The sequence below is a fragment of the Pelmatolapia mariae genome, linkage group LG22, assembly GCF_036321145.2.
Source record: "Pelmatolapia mariae isolate MD_Pm_ZW linkage group LG22, Pm_UMD_F_2, whole genome shotgun sequence".
Taxonomy (NCBI): domain Eukaryota; kingdom Metazoa; phylum Chordata; class Actinopteri; order Cichliformes; family Cichlidae; genus Pelmatolapia; species Pelmatolapia mariae.
In genome coordinates, this window is record NC_086245.2 from 21,346,231 (window position 1) to 21,364,109 (window position 17,879).

The following is a 17,879-nucleotide window of genomic DNA, read 5'->3' on the forward strand; positions in this document are numbered from 1 at the left end:
TTAATCATCAACCTTTAGGCCTTTCTTCACAGCTGAATTGTCAATCAAGCCTTTATTTTTTGCATTCGACACTCATTCCTTTACTGGATTTTTAAAGGGTAAATAGTCGAGGGTGGCACAGGTAAGAGTTTTGGAAAACAGTAGACTCTTTATACTCTGATACTCCCTCTGTACAACAACACACTGAGTCTCTGTTTAACTACACTGACATACTGAAACAATTGTACTATATGTTCAGATATTTGTACACACTTGGCCAACCCCTGAAACTGATTTCTAGGTCTGTGCTCCTTTGTGCAGCCCCTCATTCATCAAGGATATGAAACAAGCTATTTTAGGTCCACTACCTAAGCCGACTTTCTTCTGATTGGCTCTCACTTGTAAACAAAAGGTTTGAGCAGCAGAAAGGTGGGGAGGCTTCTGTGTTTACAGCCAGAGCTGTGACTGCATTCCCTTCCCAATTCATGACTCAGGATTGTTAACTGGAACACCCATTCGATTTGGATTTCCAAATTTTGGAGTAATTTGAAGCCTGAGCTTGTAGCTCATAGGGATTACATGCACAGATGCTGACCTCGTCATTTTAAACTTTTGTCATGTATATGACTGGAAATAAGAAAAAGAATTACAGGTCCACTTTTTTCAGATCAAGTATAAATGTGTTTTCTGATCATCTCAGCGTGTCACCAATTGTTCCAGCGCTTTAAAGCAGCTGTTTGACAGGTATATGCCCACAGGTGATTAACATCAACCGGTCTGCCCCTCTCTACAGATTGCAGCATTAGAGTCGGAGCTAATGCAGCTGATGAAGCAGAACGGTATCCAGGTCAACAACAACAACAGCAGCAGTTCTGAGAGGCTCAGCGCTCAACAGCACAGCCCGAGCCGAGCTGCAACACAAGCCAGAGGTCTGTTTATGAGGGAACTGCCCATTACGGAAAAAGTATAATATCTCTATATGTTGTTGTTCTGCTTTTTGTTTGTTTGTTTGTTTTTCTTACCAAGAAGCTCAATGTCATTCACATCTGTAAGAATTTTATTGGAATTTAAAGGTGAACCAAGCAGCTAGCTAACTTAGCTTAGCAGTGGTGTTAATTTATCTTTTGATTAAAACTTTATTTAGTTTTGATCATAATTTATGCATCTAAATTCTTTTAGTTTTAGTCTTTTAAATATCACGAGATTATGATGAGAGATTCTCAACACAGTTTAGCATTTCAGCTTCCTTTGTCCGTCTGTCTGCTCTTCTCTTCCTTACAAGTGTTAAAAATGTGTCCCATTTTCATGCGAAACAGGGAGCATGGGTCCTAGTTGTAGCATAAAAACCAAAAACACAACTTAATAAATTATGATTGGATCTTGTCTCTCCAGAATATTTCCATCTTGTTTTTGTCCCTGTGCATTAATTTTTATTTAGTTATTGTCTTGTTTTCGTTAAAGAAAAAAAGGTTGTCAAAAACTATGATGAAAATCACTGGTCAGTGAAATTAATACTGCTTCGCAGGTGTGGGAGTAAAACCAGAGCTGCCTAGCAGTCCCTCTAAAGCTCACTAATGAATATGTCATATATTGGTTTGTTTTGTATGAATCAGTAAAAAACTGATAAATTAAAAAAGAAAAGCAATCATGGTGATTATTTGCCTTCTTTATTTACACTTCATGGATTGAACAAAAATCTAAAAATGCTGGTTAGCACATTTGGCTAGCTCTGACTAGCTGTTGCTCTCTTAGCTTTTGTGCTAAGTTAGCTTGTTTAATGAATCTTGCAGTTTAATGATGATTTTGCTTTTACATTAAAAAAAAACATTGCATTATCCAGTTATTTACTGTAAACTCACATACTCCACTGTAGATAATATGGAAATATCCATTTCATTTTAAAAATCCTCACACTTGAACTTCTGACTCCAGTTTCACTCTGAACTACTGCAAATAAAAACACAACTAATCAGTCCTGAGCCCATCTGTCTGGCTTTGTTCTCCTCAAGTCTTTTTAAGCTCTGCTGGCTTCATTTCAGTGGCTGTAACCGTCAGAACAGTAGAAGAAGCGCCATATCTAGTACAGTTCAGGGCAGACAGGATAGCAGAGTGATTCCATCAGCAGTGAGACGAATGATGCAGCCCATGTATGCTATATTAAAACAAGAGGGGCCGAGGGATACGGCTTGAACGGGATATAAAGGAGAGAGTGCACGTGGGAGGAGAATACAGGATCTGCTGAAATTATCTTTTTGAAATTTAAGTGATTCAGTCTTTGTTTCATCTGACAGCATCTCCATGCGCACTCAGGGAATGAGGAGAACGATGATAATTGTCTGCCTAATTAGAAGTGTCGCTCATGGGGGAAGTTTGGACATTTTAACTGAGTTGATGGTTTTTTTAATAGATGTGTTTAATGTGGGTGTCGACACAGGGTCAGGGAAAATTAAGAAGTTTAAAATAAGTAAAATTTAAAAAACAAACGTCATGGATGGACAGATGTCATCATGAAGGGATGTGCTCGGGTATACCAAAAGCTGTTTTTGCTCACCATTTCTTGTGTGTGTGGGTGTGACTCTAGACATGAAGGAGGGCTCTCCCCACTCACCCAGCAAAATAAAGGGCTATGGAGGAGTTCCCAGAGACAGCATCTGCTCCACAGAAGGAGAGGTTTGTATTAACACGTTTCTTTTACTCAGTGAAACCTTAACACAGTTACACAATTTCTTATTTAACAACTGTTGAAACATGAAGCAGACGTTATGCAGAAGGATGTGACTTTTAATCAAACAAGCTCCATTATTCTCATTAGCGTACTCTTACATTTAATGTCTCAGATTTCACCACAGGGTGTTTGGTATGTGCGTGTTTGTGGGCCTTTAACCCCTGTCCATTCCACTTTATTCCTTCTAATGGATTAATTGCCGCGTGTTGCTCTGCCACTCTAATTGAGTGTGTGGTTCTGTCACAACTTATTGTCTCTCCCAGTGTGATAATAACAGCCACAGTCTTTTTTTTTCTGGATGAAAGGCTCGGGTTTGGCTAATGCTGTCACTTAACTCAGCAAGTTCAGATTAGATAAACAACTCGAGAACTGGATCAGAATTGGCAGGAACACAGAAGCTAAGGCACTGTGGCGCTTCCTGGGGAAAAGAGGGCAAGGAATTAGAAATGGTGAAAGTATGTCAAGTGACTTCTGTCAGATTAGTGCGCAGCTCTGGCTGCTCAGATCTCGTATTCTTTGATTGCACTTAATTTCCTCTTCGTTCTGTGGGAGTTCTTGAGGTTTTGCTTGTCTTTTCTTTCGCTCTCTCCTTAGTTACATTTCTCACATTTTTATGGCCTCTTAAATTAACTTGATGTTTCTTCTTCTCTCTGCTGTTAGATCTCTGAAGGTCGTGGAAGTCAATCCCACAGCCACTCTGGTCCGTTTCGTAGTGTGGCCTCTTGCGATGGAGGAGTTCCAGCACTTAGGGTCCAGGCCAGTGCAGAGGGCTCCCCCAGAAAAACACTCCACGGTTAGCACTCCTGGATCCTGATAATGCAATACTCGTTTAAGCTCATCATTTGAAGTAGGAGTAATGTCAGTGCGGGGTGTTTCTTATCACAGGTTCTCAGTCTCCGAGCCCCTCTCATAGTTTGGAGGAGCAGAGACCAGCTCTGGACCCTGGGTAAGACAGCAGATGATGCTATGACATGTTAACTTTTTGAGTGAATTGATGCATCATACATTGACCAGAGAAATGTCGTCAAATGAAGTTGATAGATGAAGTTGTTAATCAAACACAAGGATCACGTATAAAAGAGCAGTGCTGTGTACACTCACTGGGCACCTTATTAGGTACAGCTTACTCGTACTGGGTTGGATGCCCTTTTGGTAAAGTGCTAAAATGTTACGTTCAAGAAACCAGTTAGAAGTTATTTGAGCTTTGTGACATGGTGTCTTATCCTGCTGGAAGCATCCATCAATAGATGGGTACATAAAAGGGTCCATCCTTTTATGGGTCATAAAAGGATGGACATGGTCAACAACAATAGTCGAGTAGGCTGTAGCATTTAAGCGATGCTCAGTTGATGCTAAGGAACCCAAAATATATAGAGAAAATTCCCACACACCATTACACCACCAGCAGCCTCAACCATTGGTAGAAAGCAGGATGGATCTATGCTTTTCTGCCAAATTCTAAACCCAACATTCAAATGTTGCAGCAGATCATCATTAGTTTCCTGTTCTTAGTTGACAGGAGTGGTACCCAGTGTGGTCTCCTTATGCTGTAAGCTCTAGAGATGGTATTCCAGGAAAATCAAAGTTTCTGAAACTCCAGACTACCTGCAGCCACAGCCTACTCTGATGCTTGGTTTGGCTTCAGCAGGTTTTCTTGCCATGCCTAAATACACTGAGTTGCTGCCACGTGATTGGCTGAATACATATTTGTCTTAACAAGTTGTTGAACAGGTGTACCTAAATGAACCAGATGAGCATTTACAAACATGCTGAGCAATGAACACACATGAGCAGATAAAACATGCTGTATTTATTTACAGCTTTTATTGTCTACAGTTTTAATCAGAATCAGAAATACTTTATTAATCCCGAAGGAAATTATAGGTTACAGCAAGCAGCACGCTAATGGCACATGCGCACTTACAAAGGAACCCTCTGACCGAACTTTACACAAACATCACATTGGGAAGACATGTCAGAGAGGTAGGCTGATAGGAAAAAAACAACGAAAATACAAAACATGAGGTGAGAGGAGGAGAAAAAACCTCCACTCAGACTGAGCTCCTACTGGGAGAACAGTTTGAGAACAGAAAAAAAACACACCAGCACAAAAAGCACATGGCTGTCAATACACTATAGAAACACAAGACAAGCAACAGGGGTGGGTAAGGGTAAGAGAGAGCCGGTGTAGACAGCGCATCCAGTCCTGCAGTATGTCTGCGCTGGTCCAGTCCACCCGCCATCTGCCCCGGAGGGGACAAGCATCGAAGGCGTTTGGAAAGGGAGGGGGGATGAGTGTGTATCAGTGAGTTTAGCTGAGAGAGTGTCCTTCGCCCTGCCAGGCTAAGTAAACAGTCTTCCAGCCGACCCAGGTGGCCTTGCGTAAGGGAGGAACAGTCTAAACATCGTCTGTTATCAGGGTGAAAATTTGTTTTGTTCAGCTCCAGCCTTGAGACCACAGCTGGCGCCTATATGGTAGCCGCATGAAATGATGGGGGTATTCCTTTAGTTCGAACAACTGCGTGTCAATTTCACAGCCGTTCTAGCAGTCCGACACTGGTCTTTCAATCTCCCGTTGGAGAGCCGTGAGCTTCTCTAGGATGTTATCAATCTTGCACTCAAAGAGCAAATTCTGAGAACTCAGGACCAACGTGAGCTTCTCCAAGATGTTATCCGTGCTGCGTTCAGTGAGCCCATTTTGAGAAATCACAACTCGTCCCATCGCTTCAGTCACAGCGGGCAGCCTTGTGGGGTTTTGAACAGCCAATTCCACTTTCTTTAATCTTCGATAAGCCAGGGCCAAGCCAGCTCCGATCAGCAAGAACCCTGTTATCATGGTTCCGAAAAGGTAGATGTCTTCAATGTCCTCGATCGACAGTCCCGCCAGGCACAGGACCCTCCAGTTATGCCACCCGTCCATCGTGTATCCGGCAGGGAACGTCCCTCCAGGACACTCAGGCTCACCCGAGCCCAGGCTTCTTGTTGAGAAAAGGGTGTCAATTGCATTCAGGGACCAGTTGATCAAATCCATAATTCCCCTTTTAGGTTTTAGAGAACAGACTGTGAGAGTGTTCCAGGGCAAGAGTAGAAAAGTAGACGAGACTAGACAAGGACACGAGAAGCAAAGCAGGGAAGATAAGGGAAAGGGGGAGGAGAAAAGTGCGACCGCCTTCGTCAGGAGCCAAGAGAGACAATTTAATAAATGATCTTTAATGGAAGTCATTTTGTATGAATAATTACTAAAGGTTCATAGTTAACAAAGCACATGAACAAAAAAATTGCATCACATATGTTACTCAACTCCGCTCCACCTCCTCACAGGAAAACCAAAGTGAAGGACAAAGATCCCAGAGCTTCACCTGGAAACAGGTATTACTGTTTGCATTTTCCTTGTCTGTCTCCATCTAACAAACACACCATGTTTACTTCACGATGGCTGATTTCGGAACTCCCTTCACCTCTTTCTGTCTCTCAGCTCCACAGAGCCGTCAGCAGAGAACAGTCCAGAGTACCTCAAGGCAAAGGTGTGTGAGGTTTGGTCATTGGTACCTTGGTAAATAGGGATTCTCTCTGAATAATAGTCTGCTTTGCCCTCTGTGGTGCACAATTATACATGCACTTAAAAAAGTCTTCTTGGCATCCGTGCAGTTTTTAACAAGTTCTGCATTTTCACTGCAGGTTACTGTTTGGTCTATTCACTTTGTAGCTTTAATGTACTGTGTTGTTTCTGTTGAACAGACTGCACTCACATGGCCCCACTTCTTCTCCTATTCACATTATGTGGTATTGTATTCCTTTATGTTTAATAATAACGCTTCAAACAATTGAAATGGAAATAATTTTGTAACCCAAGATCTAATTTGGGGCTTATATAAAAGGAAATTACCTTGCCAATGCCATAGAAATCCATAGTTGCATTATAATTGCCCAATTGTGTAACAGTCAATGAAACTCACTTAAAAAAACCCATAATCATTTAGCAAACATATGATCTGATTTTAGGTGTTAATTTAACTTTAGCAGAAAAATGTGATCAATGTGTGAATGAGTTCATTTTCTAATGTGTATAAAATCAGTTAAACCTCATCCTGATACAATAAGATTAAAGTTGTAGGAACTTACGTGAAAACTGGCTAATCCTGTGTAATATCAGATGGGGTTACCATAGGATTAAACAGGAGATTATTTTTGATCCTGCACCAGTTCAGTCCTCTCTCACTCCAAAGACACCCTAAGCTTAAGAAGAGTGCATATGAGAAGATAAATCAGTGCAGAATTTATGCTTAATTATGTTTTTATGGAGCTAAGGAGTCCTCCCAGAAAGCTGACAGTCTAAGCCTGAGATTAGTCTCACTTTGACCTCAGATGGTACTGAGACTAAAAGGACTGGGTTAAGCTACTGTATGTTATTGAGCTTAAGACAAAGCTCTACACTCTTAGCCATATATCACCGAAACTATAAATCTGTGTATTTCAGGCGAAAAAAGGAACGTTTAGTAGTTAAAATAAAGTTTCTCTGCAGGGCAGTGTTGTGTCCACGTAAATTCCAGCCAAATTTATAGTTTGCATGCTATTCAAGCATCTTTAAAAAATGACAGATATGCACACACTTCTTCTTGGAGCCTGTCAAACACCTAAAACATAATCTTTGATTTTTTTTAAAACAGGGCAATGAAGCACATCAGTTACATTCTGGGAGAAAAAACCTCCATTTTCTTGATTCATTCACTCCCCGTCCACTCTCTCAGGTTAAAAAAAATCATTCTTAAATAAATTTGTAACATCTACATCGTGTTGGCTTCACATAGCACTGCACAGAAACATCGATAACAGAGAAGCGTTCCAACTAATCGGCTAAATTCAGCCGCAGAACCAGTTGGCTCGCCACAAGTCTTACGAACGTGTTGTTGATTTCTTAGGCACCCACTTTGTGCGATGATCTGAGTGCCAGCAGCAGCAGCTCAGTAGAGATCAGCGGTCTGCTCAGTGAAGCCAAGATGTCAGGACGCTCACACACGCTGGTGCTGTCCTCAGATGAGGTACTAAATGTTCCTGAAACTTCTTCGTGGATGCTCAATATGGAAACACGAACCATAAATACAAGCTTATTTATCTTTGCCGGTTCAAATCAGCCCATGCATAAAGTGTGTAATCTTATAGAAAACATCCAGAAAGTTTTTCTTTTTTTTTCTTTACTTTATTGCACGAAAGCTTATCTTGTTTTTACTGCAGAAAAACACTTTTTTTTAATTTGCCAGGCTACCACAGAGGTAGCTTTTTCATTTCTGTTCTGTTAACTACCCAATCATTTTCTGTTGTTTTCTATGCTGCAACATTCAGAGTCTGGATATGATAGATGATGAGGTGAGACTGAGGCTCTTTTAATGCATGCGTGTCTCTGTGTCTGTTGAGCTGTGTGTAAACCATTTGTCTGTGTCTCACTGCTACACATCTTTGGTGAGGAACGATCTTTTTTCTCTTCATGGCCCCCAGAATTTAAGTATTTCTACGTGCTGAATGTAGGCATCAGTGGAATTTTTGATGTTGTTGACTGGGTTTGAGCCCATTATTCATCCAAATTAAGCACTAAAGATGGAGCTGATAGGTTTTTCATCGTATGCACTTCTTTTCCTTGTCATGTATGTTCAGATGCTAGACGAGGGGCAGTTTTCAAAGCAGTACCAGTGGCAGAACCGCAGCATTACCGAATGGACTTCACAGCAAGTGGCCCACTGGCTTATGGGCCTAAACTTGGAACACCATATTCCAGAATTCACTGCCAAAAATATAGATGGAGTGCAGCTGCTTCAGCTGAGCAGCGCTGAGCTCAAGGTAACAGAAACCTTTTTGTTATTAAATGCATCTTAATTAGATTCAGAATACAGATCACATCACAATGACCCAGTCAAAGTCCTCAAAGATATCAACGTAATTAAAATGCTATGCCAGGACCTTAAGAGGGATGTTTATAAATGAAACCTCCATAAAGAGTAGATAATTATGTGAGAGACTGATACATGTTTTCAGAAAACTATGACTTCAATTCATTGCTGCTAAAAGTAGTTCCATGGGTATAGGCCTAACAATAAAGTGTTTTTATGAGATGAGCATAACTGGTCTGGCAAAAGAAATATAAAGGATTAAAAAAAATAAAGCGAAATAATTATACTTATGAAATAAATATAAAACAATTTTTGCTAATTTGTTTCAGGCTCTTGGGGTCACTGCTTCCCAGGATCGAACACTGATCAAGAAGAAGATCAAAGACCTTAAAGTTATGATGGAAAAGGCCAAGAAGAACCAAGAAAAGATGGAGAAACAGCGCGAAAAGCTGCGGAAGAGAGAGCTGGAGCAGCAGCAGAAAGATGCACGTAAAGAAAGTGCGGCGGAGTGAAACGAGCCCCCAGATTACCTCCCGCTTTACTGTAGCACCACATCAAGTAGCATCTCGCAGAACAGAACGTCAGCAGGCCCCACAAACGAACCCCGAGGGACGCCCGCTCAGTAGTTCTGAAAGGTGGAGCTCCACACCCAGCTGTCAGTTGTTGTTGAATGACCTTTTCACCAACCAAATGAAACCAAAAGTATCAGTAGGATAACAGAATGGTGCCCTTCATTTGCCTCATTTTACACCCATCCTGTGTTTTTAGCCAGAGTTTATGGATTCTGTTTTGCTGTTTATAGCTGTAAATTGATTTTATTTATTCATATCCAGAGTGCGCCTGTGAAAAGTTAATCTCTTTCACCTACCACATCATCTCCAGAGACTTCTCTTACCCATCATAGCACCTTTAGACATAGACATGTACATGTACAGTGATAAATAAGGATGTAGATGATGTGCCATTTCAATAGACTTATGTATATCCTGCTCAAATCGATAGATCAGTGGAATCTCTTTATGGCTTTTATGAAGCACATACAGTTCAGGTCTTTGTGTTGGATTACATGAGGCAGTGTTCATCTCCCACCACCGGGTGTCCCCATGCTGCTTACTTTCACTACTGAATAAGGCAACACTGGAACTTTCCTAAAGGAATTGAACTGGAAATTAAAGATTCACCGGGAGAAATGAGCGATCCGATTTCTTGTAAGAACACTGGAAGTGCAACCACTGTAAATTTGACCTGCGTACTGGCTTACAGTGCCCCTTACCGTATACATGTACCATACTCAAGCCGTTTAAAGTATGAATGATGAAGACATACTAAACTGACTGGACTTGTTCTAATAGAGATTTCAGGTACTGTGTAATTATTACATTTGTAACTTACCTAACCCGAACCACAAAAAACAGAAAAGTTGATAAAAATGAAACTTCTTGCTTAAATGCATAATGTTGCTTTGACCCCCCCTTGTAACCTGCTTTTGACCTCTTTTTATATTCTCTCAGTAACAAAGTAATACCTGCTGCTGCCTTTAGAAATTTCAGCTTAGTAGAATTTTTCCAAACTCTGCCCTCTTCTGTGCAAGTGTCATGACACATACGATAGACTAAACGACGTCCTCATTCCTGTCATTTTATTATCTCCGATGACCAAGCTTTGTCGTGCAGATTTCTCTGGAATGTCCTGAAAATAACATTTTGTAATGCTGCCATAAAGATGCTTTGTGCGACACCTAAAGTGCAGAAACTGTCCTTAAAGATGATCTCACCTAAAACTTGTTACAGTGGAATTGAACTTTACAGCCAGAATATATTTTGGACTTTATTCTGAAATTGATTCATCATTGTTGGAACGATTTAGGTTATTGTTTTAAGATTTCAAAGCTCACCGAGAGACATTTTGCCTGTGTTACTTCTTTATCATTCCCAGGAATTATTTTATAGGTTTACATTAAATGTAGAGACACCACAGCCACCATGAGAGATATACAGGCAGCTGTGATGATATCTTTATCTTAATGACCCTGTCTGGTGTGCTGCTAACAGGCTGAGAAGAATAGATGGGGTATCAGTGCGGGTATCAATGATAGTAGATTGTGTTATTATTTATTTATTTCTGTATTTAATGAATCAATGTACTATTGTTTATGATAACGAAATAAGAGGATTATTAACATTTAATAATTATTTATCCAGAATTGTATGATTACCTACTTTTGCCAAACATGATCAGAAAGTGATTTCAATTCAAATGGCTGTTATCAAATGAAGGATTTAAAGGTCGATATTGCAATGAGAGAAAAAAGTCAGTAGTATAGTCCCATTGTGCTTGTGGTTTTCCTCTAATACCACCATAGTGCTGCTCCCGTGCTACTCTAATAAACTGCTCATGATGTATTCTCATGAAATATTTTGTAACACTTGAATCCTTCTATTAATACCCCTCCACACACACCCTGACAAACCAGTCAGCAGACTCTTTTGTATGTATAGTAAAACACTGAAAGCAATATGCTGTAAGAGTCCTAAAGAAGCCTTGTTTTGTATTGTGTCAATGTGGGTGCGCAGTTTTCCAGAGGGCTGAGGATGCTTAAAGGTCACACCTGAGCTAAAAACGGGATTCCAGATCTTTTCTATGTGCTTGACCGATCTTGCCAGGCATGATGAAACCATCGTATACATGGGACCTCAGTGCTCCCGGCGGGCAGAGACACAAATGAATCATGTCTGGAAGGTTTTGTCTTTTTATGTATGTAGGGATAGCAAAAAGATATTTGCCACAAACTGCTAGCCATGCTTTCACTTTTAAAAAAGCTGTGCTTATTCTCCTCCTCCTTTTTTTTGTCATTGCCTTGCTGTCACATTCTGAAAACTTTGAAAGGGCAGCTACCTGTCACACTGAATAAAATGTGCAGCCACTGTCCACAGTTTGCTTTTGTTTCTTCTTCTTTTTTCTTCTTCTGCATGTGTCCTATGCAGTAAGACACACACATAAAAATATTAGAGTTGTATTTTTCTCTCAGGTTCATAAAGCTGATTATTTTTACCGTGTCTGCTGATAGAAAGGCACGATGCCCTTCTGTCACTGGACATCCCCCAGCACACTAACTGGTCTAGAGTCAGCCAGCTTTAGCTTTCCCATCCCACCCTCTATGTTTTCTATTTATATTCATCCTAATTTCTCTCCAGGACTATTTTCTCCCCATGACGACGCACTGCTGTCACTTGTTGTCCCTCTTCATCTGCTTTATTTTTGTCTTCTTTCTCCATGCAACTCCTATGGCCGGGCTGATGGAGTTGTTGCAATGGTTGGTATGCTGGAATCCTTCATTGTCAACATTTGTGCGTTGCTTTCCAATATACTCCATGCTTTATGGACAATATTAGCGTCTAAGCCAGACGATTTGGCAGCGCTAGGGCCTTTGCACAGAGATTTCATGGAGGATTTGAGTCCCAGAAAACTGGCTGAAAAACAGCTGAAGCAACGGTTCCTGGAGGCCTTACAGACCAACAACGCACAGGAAGTCCTTGAGATTTTACAAACCAGCAAACTAGACATTGATGTTGTGTTGGAGGTGGAAGATCCCAGCATGGTCCTCGCCTCGTACAAACAAGGTGCAGGAAAACTGTGTGTGTGTGTGTGTGTGTGTGTGTGTGTGTGTGTGTGTGTGTGTGTGTACTGAGTATAAATGCAGATCATGAGATTTCGCACACTTCTCCATTGTTGGTAAGCAGTCCAGTAAGTTGACCACTAGGTGGTGCAAAACTTCCATAGAACCATAGTGCATAGGATGGATTATTGCACACACTTTAATGCAATATATTGGATTGTGTGTGTAACTCAAACATTACAAAGCACTTAGATGAAACTGCTGTAATTATGAAGAATTAAAAGTACAAAAACTTTACTGTTGCTGAAAGTTACTTCCTACTTTTCTGATCTCTTTCAGGATACTGGCTACCCGGCTACAAACTGGAAAAGTCCTGGGCCATGGGTATCCATGTATGTGTAATGTACAATGCTGTGGAGACAGCGCTGGTACTCCTTCAGAAAGGCGCAGCTGTCAATCAGATGCCCAATGGGAAGACACCTCTGCACGTGGCCTGCGAGGTGTCCAATGGAGACTTTGTGCCCTTGCTTTTGGCTCACGGGGCAAAGGTCAACAGCCTGTCTCTGAGTGGACACACGCCGCTGCACTACTGCATTACCCGGGAGTCTGTAGAGTGTGCCAAGCAGCTTATCCTCAAAGGTGAGAAGGCAAGGGTAAAAGCACAAATACAGTCACTGCAGAAACCACTAAAACAACAACAAAATGTTTTTTCCCTCTCATGGAGGTGCAAAAGTCAACAAGGCAAGCCACAACAACGAAGAGGACACACCTCTACACACGGCAGCCAGATTCGGTGTTCCGGAGCTGGTGGCTCTCTATTTGGCTCATGGAGCATCTGTGAATGCAGTGAACTCTTTGCAGGAGACTCCTCTGATGACTGCAGCCTTCTGGGCTTTTGACACTAAGGAGCAAACCTACAGCCAAGACCATCATCTAGTCTGTCGCCTCCTGCTGGACTATCAAGCTGGTAAGACGATCTAGATAGGCTTCCTTGACTTTGACTTTAACCCCCCCCCCCCTTACTTCCACTGCACTGTTTCAGATTTGATTTCTGTTGCAGATCCCAACATTCAGGAGGCGGACCACAAAACAGCTCTTCACAAAGCTGCCTGGAACTGCGATCACGTCCTGATAAAGATGCTGCTTGAGGCTGGGGCAGATTCTCGAGCCATGGACATCAACGGCTGTTCTCCCATTCAGTATCTCCTCAAAGTGACGGAGGTCAGGCCTATGGCCATACCAGACCTCTGCTTTCAGCTGCTGCTCAACTACAATGCAGCACGGATTTACCCACCACAGTTCCATAAGGTAGAGAAGATGATGATGTGGGTTTGTGCTGAAATAATTTGCGTTATACTATATGTTTAACTACAAAGTCTGTAATGTTTTGCACAGGTGTTCCAGAACTGCCATGACTTCCCCAGAGTTGTAGAAATCTTGGTTAACTCCTATAGCAGTTTAAAACCCACAAGGAAGTGGAGAGCTGCTCTTCCTGATGACTGCTACAAGGTAGAGCTAATAAAGACTGCTTTCTTTAAATACAATACATACACACTGACTTAAATTAAAAAGGAAAAAACTTAATCCTGTGTAAGAAATCCCATTTATAACTTTAAAAATTGTAAAAACTGAAAATAATGTTAAAAGATGAAATATTTATGGATGAACAAATTCAAAGCTATATGATGTCTCTCAACTGTTAAGTGTATTGCCCCTTTAAATTCAGCTTACATTAGCTGAATATGACTGAGTGTGCCCTCTAATTGAAGTTAAACAAAAGCGTCTGTTTCTTTTTGTCTCCTCAGCGCCATAAAGACTTCTACGACTCCCTGTTTGCTGTTTGCACCGACGCTCCTCGCAGTCTGCTTCACCTCTCCAGATGTGCCATCAGAGCTGCCCTGGGCGGTTTCTGTGACAGAGGAGTAGCACAGCTGCCTCTGCCATTATCCATGAAGAAGTATTTATTGCTAGAACCTGAGGGGATACTGTACTGATAGAGACTCTGGTGTTCTGATGTGCAGAATGAGGCCTAATGACCTGAATAGAAACATTTACTAAGTGCCTCTCCGCTAACTGTGGAAATGAAAAGTGGCGCAAGATGAAACATCATCATCATTAACATTTTATTTATTTAAAAACCTCAGAAAGCACAGAAAAAGAACAAAAAAAGGTCTTTTTTTGTGCTTGCAGGATGAGCCATTTCTGTGTTTTAGTTAATAGCTGCTAACATTCCAGGACAGCTGGCGGGTTGGAGGGGAGATTTGTTAAAATAGCTTTAAGATGCTTTTAGATGTTAAATCCTCCTCATTGGTGTTTTTGTTGTATAGATGGCAATGGTGTGTCTAGTCTGAATCTTAAGGCATAGTGATATATGTACTACATATAAAGGCTTGATAGTGGAGCTAGGGCCTGCCCAAAAAATAACTTCCCTGTAATATATTGTGAGAAAATTCTTACAGAAATTTTGTTTTTTGTAAATAGTGAAAAATATATAAAGTAAGTTCTTCTTTTTTTCCAACCCAAATGACTCCTAGTGTTGCCTTCTCTCTGTTAGGTTGTTATTATGAGAACAAACTACCATATTCAGAATTTCTTGCATTCAAAAATAACAACCATTTGGTCTTTTCAAAGATAAGGAGCAAATTATGGGGGCGTTAAAAGTTAAATGAGAGCTGTGGATTGACATTTTTGTCTGTATAAAGAGAAGGTGTCCAATTAGAAGGACAGAGCTTCGAACACTGCCTGTCGTGACACGGTGCAGCCTGAAAACAAAGGCAGCTTCATGATTAATCAATTGTGCAAATAACACAGTCAAGGTTTCTACAGCTTCTGAACCCACTGAAAGAGGTTATTAGTAGTTAATTTGCTCCATATCAATTTTTGAGGATATAAATGTAGAATATATTGAAAAAATGAAACTAAATGTGACGTCATGCGGGGAGAGATCATTTTAGATATATTGCTATGTTGACACCTTTACTAGCCTGGTGAGTCTGAAATTAATTTTATTAAAAAGAAACAGTTTGATTATCAGCATCTTGTTTCAGCCAACACCCAGAGGAGTCTGAGATAATGGGATCTATAAGTCATGTTTGTTATGACCCAATAAAAGACTAAAAATGAGATGTACGAAGCTCTAGATCACTTACATTAATGTCTAAGGTGATGATAACAGAAAAGCAAAAAGAAAGAGGTTTTAAAGCAGTGACAGCATCACTCCCTGTTTAGTCTTTAGAAAAAAAACCTCTGCAATAAGAAATGTCAACACTAAAACTTGAGTGGAACTGTTAGACATGATTTACCAAAAAACTGAACGTGGTTTGAGGCTGGACATGACTGAGGAAGCCTTAAATGTTTAATCGAAAAATGTGCAAATGTTTGCATTTACTTTATTCTTTAGAGTGACAGAGGGACCTTTAGCCACCCAAAAAGAAGCATCTAAAGTGTCTTTAGTGCGAGTCTCTTTGCTGTAGCTATTTTCCACCTGTGCAGTGTTGACCAGATTCTCTCTCTATGGACAGCCCATGCAGAGAAGGCTCCAAATCTACCCAGCAACCAGCCTTAATGCGCACTCTCAAACTCATGTTCCACTTTCAGGAGAACAAACACTTAACAAAACCCTCTGGAACAAGTGCTTGTTTTTCCAGTGGACTGCTTGTAGCCAAAAAAAAAAAAGGAAAACACTGTCTGCAGTGCAAGAAAGCACCCAACACCCTCAGATCAGAGATAACTTCTTAAAAAGGAAGAAGAACTTAATATTCTTTTCAGGTTTTACCAGAATGAGCACAGTAAATCCTCTCCTAGAGGAAACTGTTCTGAAAGGTGTCAAGTCTGCCTTTAATCCTTTACAGAACATGGCCCAGTCCTTTCACCACAGTCACAACAGCATGCTGTAATGATGTCTGTCTATTTCATCCAGATGCTGAGTCACCGGGAGAAAAACTAATGTACAACAGAGGAAAGAAGTCATTAGACTGAGGCAGACTGGAGGAGACGATAGAGGAGATAAATGAACTGTCAACCTAATGAAACGTTAAGATTAAAGCTTTGCGCTTGGTATTTTTGCGTCGTCTCTAATGATGCATTATAGAGACACATGAAAATCAATTTTCTAAGTGTTAGCACAAAATGAATATCTGAGGCGAGGAGAAGGCATTTTAAAATATTCAGAAAACCATCTACAAAATATGTACTGTTTGGATAATCATACTTTCAGAACTTGAAAGTGTGATTATAATACTGTGTCAAAGTTTTGAGCCTAAAATAGTTGCGATATTGACATACAACTTGGTACATCTTGGCATGGAGTGCAGTGTGTCCTTAAAAATGAGAAGAAACTGGACAAATCTAAAATATCATCTAATCATACATCTAAAATAAAATTAAAAAAAATCTAGCTACAGCATTTGAAATTATCTGAAAGTCATGTCCTTAAAAAACAGGAAAAAATCCAGCAAAGGCCTGACACTGGGAAGCCTCATCAGAAATGGACTCAGTGGAAGGGTGGCTGTCGAGAAGCTATTCTTAAAGAACAGTGAGAAAAGGCAGCGGTAGGCCAAAATCAGCCATGGATTGGCCTCCCCAGAGCCCAGACCTCAGCATTACTGAGGCAGTGTGGGAACAAAAGGCAGCCAACATCCAAAGAAGAGCTTTGATTGTCCTTCAAGAAGCCTGGAGAACTATTCCTTGGCTGCTCCTTCATCCACAAGGGGTCGCCACAGCTGCTTAAAGAAATTACAAGACTGCTTGCCTAAGGGAGCTTCTGCTCAGTGGTGCAGTTGCAAATAAATGAAATGTGAACAAAAGAGCAGAAGCTGTTTATAACCAGTAATTCAGATAGAATGGTACAGTCATTATGAACCTTACAGCAGTCTATAGGTCATGTGGAGGTGTCTGTACTGGACCTCTGTTTTGTACTTTTTGGACAACCCAGCATTACCAAACATTACCAAAACTTGCAGCTTGAAATCCATCCATGAATCCTTTTTAGTAACCTGCATATCCAGTTCAGTGGAAGGAGGCCTGGAGATTATCCCAGCCATCCTGGGCCACTCCATCTGTGAAGTCTCAAAATTAAACAAGATAGTCGATCTCTTTATGCACCCGAAAGCGCTGCACTTTGTCTGCTGCAGCTTTTCAGTACTGGCATGTCAACTTTATAAGTAAACAAACAGTGTCAACAGTAAAAAGGTTAAATCCAGGCGAACTCGTGCCCCAGCATGTTGCACAGTCGAACACGGAACAAAGCTAATATTTGTGCTGTGATATTTGTATTCACTTGTACTTCTTAACTTTCTATGCCAAGATTCACAGCAGAGATCCAAACCAAGTGTCTGATGTAGCCTTCTGATTTGCATGTGTTCATATTCTGTAGAGGGAACATTGTTAGGATGACTGAAGGACCAGGACCCAAGTGACCTAATTCTAAAAATATACCAGTGAGGATTACGTTGAAGAAAAGGTCTTTGCTTTTATTGATCTTATACTTAGTCTTACTCGCTCTTATCTTTCAGATCGACCCTGCATAAACCTGTATTTGTATGATGATGGCAGTAAACTGTAAAACAGAACAGAGTGACACAAACAAACAAAGAGAAACCAAACTAGAAAGGAGCACCGCATTTGTGGGCACACAGAGGAAGCTGCAAAACAAGACAGCCTGTTCTCGGCCTCTATT

At 40.8% G+C, this 17,879-nt stretch overlaps 2 protein-coding genes across 5 annotated transcripts in view; both read left to right on the forward strand.

Moving 5' to 3' along the window:
• The window catches only part of ppp1r9a (protein phosphatase 1, regulatory subunit 9A), a 46,183-nt gene extending 34,662 nt beyond the window's left edge, over positions 1–11,521 (forward strand). For 2 of the 4 annotated variants that reach the window (XM_065471058.1, XM_065471057.1), the window contains exons 11-20: positions 773–908; positions 2,561–2,649; positions 3,365–3,497; positions 3,590–3,650; positions 6,026–6,073; positions 6,180–6,228; positions 7,624–7,743; positions 8,045–8,068; positions 8,354–8,536; positions 8,916–11,521. In XM_065471058.1, coding sequence (XP_065327130.1) covers positions 773–908; positions 2,561–2,649; positions 3,365–3,497; positions 3,590–3,650; positions 6,026–6,073; positions 6,180–6,228; positions 7,624–7,743; positions 8,045–8,068; positions 8,354–8,536; positions 8,916–9,098 — 1,026 coding nt within the window. In that variant the 3' untranslated portion in view covers positions 9,099–11,521. The remainder of the gene's footprint in view (positions 1–772; positions 909–2,560; positions 2,650–3,364; positions 3,498–3,589; positions 3,651–6,025; positions 6,074–6,179; positions 6,229–7,623; positions 7,744–8,044; positions 8,069–8,353; positions 8,537–8,915) is intronic. The other 2 variants (XM_065471061.1, XM_065471059.1) reach the window with 1 other exon arrangement.
• Positions 11,522–11,896: 375 nt separating this feature from the next.
• Positions 11,897–14,628, forward strand: asb4 (ankyrin repeat and SOCS box containing 4). The gene is made up of 6 exons (XM_065469643.1): positions 11,897–12,206; positions 12,542–12,841; positions 12,927–13,169; positions 13,263–13,510; positions 13,598–13,711; positions 14,008–14,628. The coding sequence occupies exons 1-6, from the start codon at positions 11,897–11,899 to the stop codon at positions 14,194–14,196; spliced, it is 1,404 nt and encodes a 467-aa protein (XP_065325715.1). The 3' UTR covers positions 14,197–14,628.
• The last annotated feature ends 3,251 nt before the right edge of the window (positions 14,629–17,879 follow it).